Raw genomic sequence first — 15,064 nt, 5'->3', positions numbered from 1 at the left:
TGTCTTTGATGGCATATAATAACATTCAAATACTTAGTAAATAAGAAGTAGGCATATGAAAAGAGGGTAAAAAAGATGTCAATTGCCTGTATTGTGCAAGAAATAAAATTTAAATGTACTCTAAAAAGGTACTTTATAATGAAAATAGTGAGCATAATTTTAAAAGAAAGCTTAACTTTTAGGGATTTAAAAAAAAAAACAGGTTCAAATATCTGATTGTTGAGAGAAAAGGTAATTAAGTGATGGAAATGGTATTTTTATCTTTTGATCACCTAAAAGAAAATTAGTTAATAAAAAAAAAAACACACACACACACACTCAGAATATCTTTTAAAAAGTCAGTATCCATTATAATTACCATGTCAGTAAGTTTCTGAATTGAATATTTAGTTGTCTTCCTCTTGTTGGGCTCCTCCAAAAATCTGCATTGCTTATACATAAATTTCCATACCAACTTCCTGTATTGAGTTTTTAATATAGCTTGTGTTTTTATGTAAAGAATGAACAAAGAAATACAACTTTTGACATTTATCAATTTATCATAGAGGTTCCCCTCTAGTCCACCTTTCCTGCTTTTCGAGGCCTGAACTCTGATGAGAAGCCACCATCATCATTCACTGAGAATTTCTCCATTGTGAACTTCTTGGGAGGTAGATTACGACATACCACTTGGCTCAAAGAACCATTTGGGATCTGAAATAGCTTACAGCAGGCACAGTTTTGGTACAGAGTGTTAGGATACTTTATTAATATCATAGAATCTGGGATAAATACAGATCTCACCTCAGGCTATAGCTGTCTCTCCAGCCTGGATCTCAAAAAGTACTTTTTAAAAATGCAGATTTCAAGAATACATAAAAGTGAACAACTGAATTTCCCATTGCAATTGAAAACTCCCCCAATTTGGTAAAGATATCTTTGGGGTGGAATGAATGGGAATAACTGGCAGTCACTGAAGACTTTGCCATTAATTCAGAGATTTCAGTCCTTAACAGTGTTCCTCTATATTATACTTGTCATAAGCTTCTTTTTTATTGCGGCCTTCTCATAAGGACCAACAGTTCATTAAATATCAACTCAAAGCATGTTTCTTGGCTGCTCTCTAATATCTATTTCATCACTAAGTCAGGTGAATGCAAGAATCAGTCCTATTTATGAACCAGAGAAAGGTGCGGGTAACATATCAAAATGATAGACAAAGATTTGTATAGTGATAGTATGTTAAAAGTATAAACCCTTATAGCTTCATTTGGGAGTCTAGAAAAGCTTTCTCTCTCAAAAAAAAAGAAAAGCTCTCTCAAACAGATTTCTTTCTAGTATTCTGTCACATCACTTAAGGAATAATTTTGACAATGCTTTATTATATTTATTATATTTATGGGATTCTCTCTAATATCCATGATGTTGAGTGAGTCCTGCACCTATTAAAGGTAATTCAGTTATTTCTTCCTTTTCAGTTTTTACTTGAGTATGAAGTTTTTGATGTTTAATAAGGTTTGAACGTCGGTTGAAAGCTTTCTTACAGTCCTTACAATTGAATGGTCTCTCTCCTGTATGAATCATTTGATGTCGTATCAGGGAGGAACTACGGTTGAATGATTTTCCACAATCGACACATTCATAGAAATTATGTCCAGAATGGAGTCTTGGGTTTTTATGACTGTCTTCACTCTTACAGAAGGTTATTCCACAGTTACTACCTTCAGAGGCCTTTTCCTGAGTATGAATTTTTTGATGTTTTGTTAGGTTTGTGTATCGGTTAAAGAATCTCCCACATTCACTGCATCTGTAGGGCTTCTCTCCAGTGTGAATGATCTGATGTCTAATGAGTGATGAACTTCGGCTAAAGGTTTTTCCACATTGATAACATGCATAGGAATTCACTGTAATATGCCTTTTGTTGGGCTGAATAATATGTGTATTAATGCTCAAAGCATTTCCACATTCGTTATATTCTGAATGTGGCTCGTCCACAGAGTCTGAATTAAACGTGAAGTTAGTTTTAAACTTATGGCTGTTTGGAGACCTTGTTTCTGCAGGAGTTTCCTGTTGTATATCCCAAATAGAGTTAACTGACATAAAGCTTTTCTTATTGTCATTATATTCAGAATCTCCTTCCTCACTGTAGACTGTCATATGAATGGAAGCTTCTTGTGGAAAATTTACTTCCTGCTTTTCCTGGTTCCTATGAAGCTGATCCTCACCTCTCCATTTGTGTAAGGAAGCATGTACATTTTTGGCAGGGCTTGTCATAATTTTTCCATGCAATGATTCTTCTGCAGAAACATTCTGCTTTAGAAGTGAATTTTGGTCTTCTGAAATAGTCTCTATATTTAAAAAAATAAATAAAATTAGATAAACTAAATGGTAGGAAACTGCTTAATGAGGAAAGGGAGACTCAAGTACATAAGGATATAAGCATGTATCATGGATCTTAAGTACAGAGTGAAAGACAGCTGGGCGTGGTGGCACATGCCTATAATCCCAGCACCCAAGAGGCTGAGGCAGGAGGATCATTGCGAGTTTGAGACCAGCTTGGACTGTACCCCAAGTTAGTTCAAGGCCAGTCTGAACTGCATAGTGAGATCCGGTCTCAAAAAAAAGGAAAAAAAAAAGTACAGAATGAAAATGTTAGGTGAATGAAACGAATTGCAAAGAGAGAAATTTTGAAAGAATTAAACAGAAATCTTGGAAATAAAGAGTTCAGTAAGTCAAAAAATATAGTTGAAAGCCTCAGCAACAGATCAGATCAAGTTATGAATGTCTGAACTTTTTTTTTTTGAGACAGGGTCATGCTATGCATTTCAGGCTGGCCTTGAGCTCACTATGTAGCCCAGGCTGGTCTGGAACTCAAAACAATCCTCCTGCCTCAGCCTCCTGAGTGCTGGGATTACAGGCATGAGCCACCACACCCGGCTGAATGTCTGAACTTGAATACAGGTCTTTTGAAATATTCCTATCAGAAAAGAGAAAAAAGAAAAAAAAAAATACAAGAATTAATAAAAAGAACCTTCAAGACCTACGGCATATTACTGAAGAAACATCCAAGTTTCTGGAATATCAAAGCCAAGAAAAGAATCTCCAGGACCTATGGGATACTACTGAACAAACATCCATGTTTCTGGAATATCAAGGCCAAAAAGTTAAGAGAACCTATTTAGAAAAATAGTATCAGAAAATATCCCACTACTGGGAAAAGTTTGGATACCCATATGCAGGAATATTACAGAATCCCAAATAAACATAACCAGAAAAGATCTTCACCATGATATATTAAAGAATGTCAAAAGGACAAGATAGTGAATTTTAAAATCTGCAAGAGAAAAGTGCCAAGCCACATTTAAAGGTATCGCCATCAGACAAGTAGCAGACTTATCAGCACAAAGCTTAGAAGCCAGGAGGGAATGGAATGGCATATTCCACGTTGTGAAAGAAAGTAACTGGCAACAAAGAAAACTATGCCCAGCATAGTTTTCAGAAATAAGAGAAAAATAAAGATCATCTAAAAATCAAGTAAAAATTGAGGGAATTCATGACTGCAAGACCATTCTCAGAATGGATGCTGAAGGGAGTTCTTCATCTAGAAGTGAAAGGAAGATGAATACCATTACAAAAGTATGTGAAAGCATAAAATTCATTAGAAGAGTAGATGAAAAAGAAACAGAAACGAGTGACTATCAGTACAATAAACCATCAACCCCCAAAGATTAAAATGGAAGAACAAAGAATACTTAAAACATCTAGAAAAAATTCAACAGAGAGCTGGGCGTAGTGGGGCATGCCTATAATCCCAGCACTTGGGAGGCTGAGGCAGGAGGATCATTTCAAATTTAAGACCAGCCTGGGTTACAAAGTGAGCTCAAGGCCAGCCTGAACTGCATAGCGAGACCCTGTCTCAAAAAGACAAAAACAAACAAAAATTCAACAGAATGATAAGAAATAAGTCCTTACCTTTTAGTAATGACCTAGCATGTAAATAAACTACATTATTCAATTAAAAGAGATTTGCATTTTAAAAAACCCACAATATGCCACCTACAGGAAACCAGCTTTGCCACTAAACACTAGAGAGAAAGTGAAAGGATAAAAAGTGATATTCCAGGCAAATGGAAACATAAACTAAGTGGTAACAGTTGTTGTTACATATGACAAGGTAGATATTTAGATGAAACCTGTACGAAAAGATAAAGAACACTAATGATCAAAGATCAATTCAATATAAAGCTTTAACAAAGGGCTGGGAATGTAGCTCAGTAACAGAGTATTTGCCTAGTATGCATGAGGTCCAAGTTTCAGTCCCTAGCACAGCCAAACAAACCAAAACAAAAAAAGATATGATTGCAAATCTATATGCACCTAATGTTGAAGCACTCAATAAAACAAACATGAGACATAAAAGGACAGACAGGCTCTGATACAATAATAGTGGAGGATTTTAGTACCCCATTTTCATCAATGGACAGATCATTCAGTCAAAAATTCAACAAAGAAGCATCAGTTAAATTATACTATGGGCCAAATGGACCTGCAGAATACATGTTCTTATCAGCACATGGAACTTTCCCTAGAATAGATCATATATTAGGCCACAAAACAAGTCTTAAAAATTTTTTAAAAATCTGAAATCATATCCTGTAATGTTCTTATTACAATGGACTAAAACTAGAAGTCAAGAACAAAAGAAATTCTGGAAAAACAAATGAATGGAGACTGAATAACAGCTTTGAAAAAAATAGTCACTGAGGAAGTTAGAAGAAAAATTAAAAACTCTCAAAACAAATGAAAATGGAAACATCTTACTGAACCTTGTAGGATACAGCAAAAAGAGTACCGAGGGAGAAATTTATATCAATGAGTGCCTAAAAAGATTTAAAATAATCTAACAATGCATCTCAAGAACTTAGAAAAGCAAAAAACCAAATCCCAAATTAATAGAAGAAAAGAAGTAAAGATCAGAGCAGAAAGGGGCTGGGGATTTAGCTCAGCAGCAAAAGCGCCTGCCTGGCATGCGCAAGGTCGTGAGTTCGGTTCCCGGTACCGGAGAAAAACCAAAAAAAAAAAAAAAAAAAGATCAGAGCAGAAATATCACACTAAAAAAACAGAAAAGATCAATAAAACACTTTGAAAAATATCAAACCAGCAACGTGTGGCTTAGCTATACTAATTGAGAAAAAAAAAGACTCAAAATTAGAAATGAAAGAGACATGGAAACTAGCACCAAGGAAATATAAAGATCATTAGGGACTATTAGGAAAAACTGTATGCTAACAAATGGGAAAACACAATAAATCAATGAATTCCAGGGTATATATGAACTACCACAATTGAACTACAAAGAAATAAAAAATCTGAATAGAATAACAAATACTGAGGTTGAAACAGTTATGGGAAGTCTTCCAATAAAGAAAAGCCCAGAATCAGATGGCATCACTGCTGAATTTTACCAAACTTAAAAAAGAACTAATGTCAATTCTTCTCAAAGTATTTCTCAGAATTGAAAGGGAAGGAATCCTTCCAAATTTATTCTATGAAGCTAGCATTATCTTGCTAACAAAACTAGACAAGGACATATACAAAAACAAAACTGAATGCTAATGTGAACATAGAGGCAAAAATTCTCAACAAAATTCTAGCAAATCAAATTCAACAGCACATCAGAAAGGTCACCATGATCCAGTTGGTTTCATCACAGGGATATAAGGATGGTTGAAGGTACACAAATCAATTAATGTAACACATTACATCAGTCAAATGAAAGATAAAATCCTATGATCATCTTAGTAGATGCAGAAAAGCATCTTATAAAATTCTGATCAGCTCAGTAGATATAGAAAAAGCATGTGATCAAATTCAGCATCTCTTCATAATAAAATCTGTGTACAGAATAGGTATAGAAGGATGATATCTTGAATAATAAAGGCTATCTGTAATAAATACACAGTCACTGTCAAACTGAATGGGGGGCTGGAAGTATTTTTTTCTAAAATGAACGAAAAGAAAAGAGTACTATTCTGATCGCTTTTAATTCAACATATGCAAACATTCTAAGTGGCTAAGGAGGGCTACCCATAGCATGGCAATATCAGTGTGTTTAAACAAGTGGCTGTTGACTTCCAAGAGAAAGAAGCAGAAGCTACCAGTCCATTATAAGCTAGACTAGGAACTGGCAAAATATCGCTTCTGTGTATTTCACGGGTTAAACTGTATCACTACTGCCTGAGACTCAAAGGGAAGGAAAACAAGGTCTACAACTTGATGGGATGAGTGACAATGACTTTGTGGCTATCTTTTTTTGTGTGTGGCTATCTTTAATACACCATAATCTATCAACTATTTAGGAAAATAAATATACTTACTGAAGTAAATACCAGGTTGATTAAGATATCATGTTGAAATGGTGAAATCAAAATAAAATCAGGGAATATGTTTTAGTTTTAGTGTGGAAAGATTCTTCCATATAAAACTGACAGGCAAAAACAATGGGGGTACAAGATGTATGATAACAAGTTGGAAAAATATGTATGGCAGACACTACATTTTTATAGATTATTTAAATAGGCAACTGCTAAAGATATCATAATAGATGAAAAGAACAGGCTATAAAATGATATATTCCTGATACATTTTGGGAAAAACCTTGAGAAAATTTATTAAAAAATAAATCTTTAGAAATCAGAGATGTATTGTAAAGACATGACTTAAAAAAAACCCAAGCTTCTGGGCACTGTGGCACATGCTTGTAATTCCAGCACCCTGAGAAGCTGAGGCAAAAGGATTACCAGTTCAAGCCCAGCCCATGTAACTTAGTGAGATCCTGCCTCAAAATAGGGCTTGGGGGTAACTCAATGCAAAGGCCTGGTATCATGCAAAAACAAACAAAAACAACAACAAACCCAAACCAACATGTCAGTACTGTGTAGCTCTGAGGAATGAGGTAATGGGTGAATTACATTCTTCGTACTTTTCTGTGCTTACTACAATTTATCTCAATTTTATATTCTCTTGTAAAGTGTCAATAAGAATGGATTATGGTAAGAGTAGGGAGTTAATGCATAAGAGGTTATATAATCAAAGAAGGAAATATAAAAGATTTCTAGCCATTTTAGCACAAAGCAGATTTGTTTTCTTAACAAAAAAATAATGTTCAATGTTAAGTTGGCTAATGTTTGCTTATTTAGCATCATGTGCTAGACAATGTTCTCAGTGTGCTATATGTATTAACTCATTTAGTCCTCATAGTAGGTACTTTAAAGTTACAGGTGAGGAGTTGTGCCAAGTCACATAGCTTTAAGTTAACTGTTTGTGGTCCTAACCCATACACTATTTTAGCACATAATGAGAAAGAGCCTGGGAACAGAAGGCAATGATACCCCTTTTGTTTCCCCCTAAAGTGTAGGTACTTTTTTGTCACCCTCCGAACAAATAATTCAAACAGTAACTTCTTACAAATATTTTCTACCTTCCTGGTTCTTACCCAAAATGGTCCTTCTTGGGATTTCTCCTTCTATTACCCATCTTTTTTCCTTGTTCTCCAAGTTGGGGTTCTCTACTGGTTTGGAAAATAAGTGAGCTGTTAATTGAGAAAAATAACAACAACAAACAGACATATTTTATAGCAAAGAGAATTTCATCCCAGTCCAGTAGGCTAAGCTGCTGAAGCACAGGCCAAAAAAGCACCATGGACCTGTGTATTTCTGGCTCTGTACCAAAAAGGACTTTCAAAGCAGGAAGATCTGCTGTTAGAAAACCTGAACAAGAAGCCAAATGAACATAACAACTTCAGCAGTTGTATAACTTTCAATAGCTGATTCTACTAGTAGACAAAGTAGGTAAATACACAGATGCCACCTTTATGCAAAGAGTTCAGGTTCCTGTAATTCTCCAGCATCACGTCCTTGTACAAGTTCTTCTCAGCAGAGTCCAGTTGCCCCCACTCTTCCTCGCTGAATTCCACAGCCACATCTCTGAATGTTACTGGTTCCTAAAACATTAAGTTCCTTTGTAAACAGAGGTCACTCCTAAAAAATATTAGCAGAGGTAGAAAGAATTTGGAAAAAATACCATAGAAGCCAGAATATACAAGAAATTGATAGGACAACTTTTGGGTTCAAAGTGATGACAAAGAAATTATATTAATTATATGAAGGGCTAATCAGCTCCATGAGGGTAGCAAAATGAAAAGGCAGTACAGTTCTTACTTCGATCTACTTGCACTTCGAGAAGAAAAAGCAATTAAAATAACTGTGGAATAAAATACTCCTACAAAGTATACAGAATTTACAGAAAAGGAATTAGATAAGAAGTGTGTAAGGTAGATTCAAGAGAAATTTGTAATGAAAATGTAGGCTCTGTTCAGAAAAAGAGAAGCTATTTTCTCTGAGAAATGTAGCCTGCTCGCTCCTTATCATTCAGACCTCATAGTGCAATGTCATCTTGTTAGACAGGCAAGACTGCCTGATTAGTGATTAGTCTTTAGTATATTAGGCTCCTTTCATCTGTAATAATTATTTGTATTAACAATTATCTTATTTGCTTATATTTGCCTGTATGCTTCTATTAGCTTCTATTATGCTTCTTAAAAAAAACCCAAGCTTCTGGGCACTGTGGCACATGCTTGTAATTCCAGCACCCTGAGAAGCTGAGGCAAAAGGATTACAAGTTCAAGCCCAGCCATGTAACTTAGTGAGATCCTGCCTCAAAATAGGGCTAGGGGGTAACTCAATGCAAAGGCCTGGTATTATGCAAAAACAAACAAAAAAACCAAACAAGAACAACAAAAAACCCAAACCAACATGTCAGTACTGTGTAGCTCTGAGGAATGAGGTAATGGGTGAATTACATTCTTTGTACTTTTCTGTGCTTACTACAATTTATCTCAATTTTATATTCTCTTGTAAAGTGTCAATAAGAACGGATTATGGTAAGAGTAGGGAGTTAATGCATAAGAGGTTATATAAGGCAAAGACATAAGGCAAAGACTTTAGTTTTTTTACTGATATTTTTAGCCTTCAGAAAAGTGTCTGGCATATTAGACTTTTTTTGTTTGTTTTGTTTTTTTCCGGTACTGGGAATCGAACTTATGACCTTGTGCTTGCCAGGCAGGCACTGTGCTGCTGAGCTAAATCCCCAGCCCCTGGCATATTAGACTTAAGTATTTGTTAATAAGTGAATTCTCTCACCTCACGCTATCAGTTAATTCACTTCTCTCTCCAGCACCTTCAACTTTGTCTTTATCTGTGTTTTCAATCACACTGAAACATATAAAACTCTTCCCTTCTTATCCTTCGGAGTCAGTCTCTGTAAGTTGTTCACATTTGTTTGTCTATTTCCCAGGATCTTCTCTTTCCACAACCCAATGTGACCTGGCTTCTCTTCCTGTGCATGTTAGTGAATGGACACTACTTGGGTTGTATTACTCCACTTTTACAAACATGTCTTTATCTTTTTTTTTTGGTGCTGGGAATTGAACTCAGGACCTTGCGCTTGCCAGGCAGGCGTTGTACCACTGAGCTACATCCCTAGCCTTAAACATTTCTTTTTTAACTGTTCTCATAGTTTGCCTTCAGTGACATCATATTTCCTTCTCATCTTTGTTTCTCTCTTTTCAGTACCCTTTGAAGTTTTTCTACTCCTGCTTAGTAAGTGGCATTGCTCAAGGATTCTATGCATGGGCCCTCTCCACTTTTAATTCCAAGCATCCTACGGTAAGGCTCTATACCTTCATTTATCGTCTATGTTCTTGAGGGAATAGATTCACAGAGACTACATAAGGCTAGGACAAATGTTTTCCAGAAGTCTATTATTAAGGAAAATAGGTGTAATGTTCTGTGAAAAAAAAAGTGACTTATGACCCTGGATGGAACTATGTTTGATGAAAGTTAAAAGGCAAGTAAAGGCAGGTCCTATTAAAAAAGAATTTACAATCCAGCAAAGAGGGGGAACCTAACTCACTTGGGGCTTGTCTGTTAGTGAGTCAGCTTCCACGTTCTCCTCCTCGGTGTGGCTCTTCTGAGGGGCAGCGTCTCTGAAAGGTACACCTGAGCAAGATGACAGAAAATATTAGGGAGACAAGTTCTGCCCTGGAGCCATTTTGGATGACTGCAGAAGTGCTTTTAACATGTGATTCATAAGAATCACCTATGAATGATTAAAACTCTGCAAAAATAATAACTGCTAGGCCCTACTAGCAATGAGAAGCTAAATCGTTAAGTACTTATTGCTTTTTTCAACAGGGACTTCAAATCTAATATGCTATATGATTAATGTATTATCCCCTCCATATCTACACAAAATTTGGTACTTATATCCCATTTATAGAAAGAACATGTGAGTTCACACAAAACCTTATTTTATTCTACCTACACCTTAAGCCAGTCAATAATTCCTTTAGGTTTAAACTCCTCTGTTTTGCTAATGGTCCTTCATTCTCCAACACCTACTACAACAGCCTAATTGGTTTTCCTATTTTCAGAACCCTCAGCTCCTTTTCATGAGAAGTTGGTAACCTTTCTCTAGGCAACACAGTCTCTTCTGCTACTACTCAACTCTGGTCATAGTATGAATGCGCCTGTAGGCAAAATGTGAGTAAACAGGCATGGCTACGTTCCAATGAAATTTATTTTTAAAATTATTTGGCCCATGGGCCATACTTTGCCAAATCCTGCTCTAGACTGATGCTAAATGGTATTTTAACAGGCAGACCAAACTGTGTTACTTTCCTACTCAATGTGATTTAATTCTCTTATTTCCATGATCTACTATGGAGGACCACCTGGTTGACTCTCCCTGAAGAAGGAGCAACTGTCTCCATCTTGGCTGAACCTTGCCCTATTTCCATGCACTAATGTGCGCAGAGCTGACTCGGACTTTTCCTTGTCCCACAGTTGGCTTTAAGCAATGCAAATTGGGCCAGCTGGTGACAGGGCAGTGTTTCTCCAGCTCCCTTATAGCTCTCAAATGAAACATGTGCGAGCCAAGGCTAGGCGGGATAGAGAGCTGAGGCAGGATAGAGAGCTCTGCTCTATGCTCTTGGAAGGGAGCCTCAAGATAAGAGGCTATGACTTCCCAAGGCATAAAATATTACACATTAGAGATGAAGCACCTACCCCAAAATATTAGACACTATCTCAGTTGTGTTATGCAGATTACCCTTTCTGCATATGCTTCTCACTGCATATTGCAAAGGTGATTTCAGGACTCCTACCCAGCCCAGCTCACAGCATTCACCTACTTCCCACCATTCTCAGTCACTGATCCTCAAGCCACCCCTTTTTTCATGAATGAATAAAACCCGGGTTGGGCCCTGGGTTGAGGCCTTTGTCCCAGGTAGCCATCATCATAGCTGAACTTAGGACTCCTTGGCTCCCCATAACTACAAATATGCCTCAGTGTCTTTATTCTCGCCATGGGGTGCACTGGAAGTGGTAGACTGGAATTAACTCACTGGAATTCCAATAACTTTTCCATGGGATTACAAATATAAACTTCCCGGGCCTCAACGATGACCAGGAAGGGCTTTCTATAATCTACGGAATAAAGTTCAGGTTTCCTGCTACAACTGAAAGTCCTTCACGACCTTGTACTTGACACTCTCTAGCTTCAGAAAAAGATAATTTATCTTCATAAAGCCAAGTTACTCTACTTCTACTTTTCTATAGTCTTACCCTTGTCTTTCAGCATTTCCGTGGCATCCTCTATGAAGGTCACCACATCTTTGCTGTTCTTGGGATGATGTAAATGTACCCAAGTCCTGACTTCTTCAGGGAGGATTGCCAGGAACTGTTCTAGCACCAAGAGTTCCAAAATCTGCTCCTTTGTGTGGATTTCTGGTCTCAGCCACCGAAGACAGAGCTCCCAGAGTTGGTCCAGTGCTTCCTGGGGCCCAGACACTTTCAAATACTGGAAATGTCTGAACTTCTGGCGAGATACCTCGGAGTCATATGACCCTATGACAGGGGGGATCTCCTGCTGCCAAGACACATCTGCTTTCAAGACCTCACTTTGTTCACACAGAGCCAGGTTTTGAGGTTCTGAGACAGCGACGAACTTGTTCGGAGCCTCCATTTTCCTAAGCCAAATAAATGCTCACTGTAGTCCAAATCTGCCCTACTAGAGGATTTCAGTACTTCTCAAGCTTGAACTAAGCATCCCTTTACTATATGCAGTACGCTCTGAATCAGGTTATATCATACTAAGGAGAAGAGTTCCAGAAGCTTCCACAAAACCAATATTCAGCATCCTGAGAGACTGAAAACAAAACAAAACAAATTTGACTCATAAATAACAAATATCTATAAGCATAGTGTTAAAAGATAAAATAGTATAATGGTCTTAAAATTTCCTAAGAAAAACAAGTATTATGGATTGCATTTTTGTTTTTCTTAAACATACAAAACAAGTACAATGGTATAGAAAAAGAACTATCAATAAACAAAACGATCTCTTAAAATAGGACTGGTGGAAAAAAGTCGGAAGAGGTAATGAGTCCCCGCAAAGAAATGAACTGCACCCAGATACTTTTTAAATTAATATAAAAAGAAACAGTAAAGCTCACAGGGCATATGTCATAAGCAAAGCTGAAAGAAAAAAAAGTAGAGATAAAAGGAAGCATCTAAGAAAAAAATTGATATAAAAACAAGGATAGCTATGGTCACAATAAACTCAACTACATAAAACTTGGGAGACATCCCAAAACAAACTACAAAGCTGAAAGTAAGAGGATGATCTAAAGTATGTCAAGCAAATACGACATAATATACACAACATATATTACATATACTTAACATATTCAGGGATATAGTAAATATATAATGAATTAATAGTAAGATGAAAGAAACAGTATAACTCATGATATATAACTGTCAATCAAATTACGTACTTGAAAGGTAATTATACCAAGCCTCAGAAACTAAGAAATACCCTTTTTTTCTTTTTTCTTCTTTTTGTTTTTTTTTGTTTTTTGTTTTTGTCTTTTTGAGACAGGATCTCTTCTTGCAGTTCAGGCTGGCCTTGAGCTCACTTTGTAGTCCCGGCTAGCCTTGAACTCGCAAGGAATCCTCCTGCCTCTGCCTCCCAAGTGCTGGGATTACAGGCATGTGCCACCACGCCCAAGTCTGGCTGAATATGGTCTGCTTTTTTTTTTTTGGTACCGGGAATCGAACTCAGGACCTTGCACATACCAGGCAGGCACTGTGCCGCTAAACTTTATCCCCGGCCCTGAAACTAAGAAATAAAAACAATAATATAACAGAAATGACAGATTAAACAACTTTCTAAATCCTCAACGTCGTACATCAAAATCTACAGAAGAGATCAAGCTCTGTAGTTGATGGCAAAGCCTTACACACAATTAAACAAAAAACAGACAATTAACCATTCAGCTCAGGAAGTGAAAAGAAGCAACAAAATACTCTGGAGGAAATTTTCAGGTTACAACCATAAATTAAATTAATGAATTATTCAGTGTACATAATTATAGAGCAAGGAAGACAGACACAGATGCTCAGGATCATACAAAGGCGCCTAAGATTTCTGAAGACAAACAGTTTAGAGCATGTTTTGAGGCCAGAGATTTTAAGGTATGGGCATGAGTGAATAGCTTACGTGGCCAGTAAGCGATAGACACTGGAATAAGCAAAACCCCAAATCGCTAACTTTAAACTTTATTCTGAGTCTGGCGGTGAGACTAGAATAACTAAAACAATAGCCAGCGCCTCTGGGAGAGAAAAGGGCAGCGCAGTGAAAGAGAGAAAGTTAGATTATCATATAACCAGGTGACACTAGTTTGATGGGTTTTATGGCCTGAAAGAACTTGAACAGCTGCTAATCATGGGAAAAAGGGAGTATCTGTGAAGCGCGTGGTCTTTATACGTATGGTCACGGGTAGGGCAGTAGCTTAAGACAGGAGCAGTCTTGTGAGATTAGCTCAGGTAAATAAAGGTTTGCAAATTAGTGTTTGAAAGACATAAGAGGTTTTACCTGGAGGTTTTAATGTTTTACAGGGTTGGTTAGGAAAGACTGGGAAGGCAAGGCAAGATGAAATTAGAGGAAAAAGTCACGGTCCTTCGCAGCTGATCTACCCAGTCACAGCTGGCATGTGCATGCGGCTCAACACCAGCCGTTCCAGCCCATCTCACCCACCACGGTCTACGCGTGGTGGAAGAAAGGAAGAAAGGAGAGGGGCTGGGGGTTTAGAAAGGAAAGGAAGGTGGAAGAAAGGAAGAGGGGAGGGGCTGGGGATTTAGCTCAGCGGCACAGCGCCTGCCTGGCAAGCGCAAGGTCGTGAGTTCCATTCCCGGTACCGGAAAAAAAAAAAAAGGAACAGGGGCAGCGGCGAAGCTAAAGTCCCGGCTCAGCGCAACTGGATCCAGAGTGCAGACGCGGTTCCGGACGCTAGCGACGGTGACCTCGAGCTCTCCCGCCCGTGGGTCCCTTCCCCGCCCACGCCGCCTGCCTCCCCGCCACGCAGGGGATACTGGAGAGCACAGCTGCTATCCAGGGACCTATTCAGCCCGGCGCCACAGTCGGAAGGAGCCGCGGAAGTCGCCGTCCCGGGGTGGTGACAGAAGCTGGCGCTGACAGTCACAACAGAACTAAGAACCTTTGGCTTCCCTGACCTTTAAACAGCCCGCCGTTCACACATTGCCGTGGCGCACCTTCGCGCATGCGCACTCGTGGTAGACGAAGCCCCCAGAACCCACCGCGGCCGGCGCCCCTCGGGGACCTAACCCGACCGCCCCTTTCCCAGACCCCGCCCCCTCCCGGCCTCGCCCCTTTCTGCAGTGACCGGGTTAACAAGCCTTCCATCTGCTAAAAGATTCATGCCATTCTTCTGGTGAATTGGAAGAAGGCGCCAAACTTTCAGCGATTTCTTCCCTTTCTGGGAAAACTGACCCAAAGCTTCCTTAGCTTCTTCTCCCCCCTCTCCCATTAACCTGGAACCCCCCAAAACTGACATAATTTCAACGATATAGCATCTTGTCTATTGCTTAGTCTTTACTGATTTATCAGTTTACTGATTCGCTCAGTTTTGCATCAAGGTAAACTATCTTGCAGATCCGAGTTC

General features: G+C 38.3%; 1 protein-coding gene across 1 annotated transcript; it reads right to left on the bottom strand.

The window, feature by feature from the left end:
• Positions 1 to 364: 364 nt before the first annotated feature.
• On the bottom strand, positions 365 to 14,662 carry Znf215 (zinc finger protein 215). The gene is made up of 6 exons (XM_005380182.2): positions 14,616 to 14,662; positions 11,664 to 12,246; positions 9,952 to 10,037; positions 7,849 to 7,981; positions 7,475 to 7,549; positions 365 to 2,327 (listed from the first exon to the last, which is right to left on the bottom strand). The coding sequence occupies exons 2-6, from the start codon at positions 12,061 to 12,063 to the stop codon at positions 1,390 to 1,392; spliced, it is 1,632 nt and encodes a 543-aa protein (XP_005380239.1). The 5' UTR covers positions 12,064 to 12,246; positions 14,616 to 14,662; the 3' UTR covers positions 365 to 1,389.
• Between the last annotated feature and the right edge of the window lie 402 nt (positions 14,663 to 15,064).

This window comes from Chinchilla lanigera, unplaced genomic scaffold, assembly GCF_000276665.1.
Source record: "Chinchilla lanigera isolate Chin_1 unplaced genomic scaffold, ChiLan1.0 scaffold00013, whole genome shotgun sequence".
Taxonomy (NCBI): Eukaryota; Metazoa; Chordata; class Mammalia; order Rodentia; family Chinchillidae; genus Chinchilla; species Chinchilla lanigera.
This window is presented reverse-complemented; position numbering and strand designations above follow the sequence as displayed.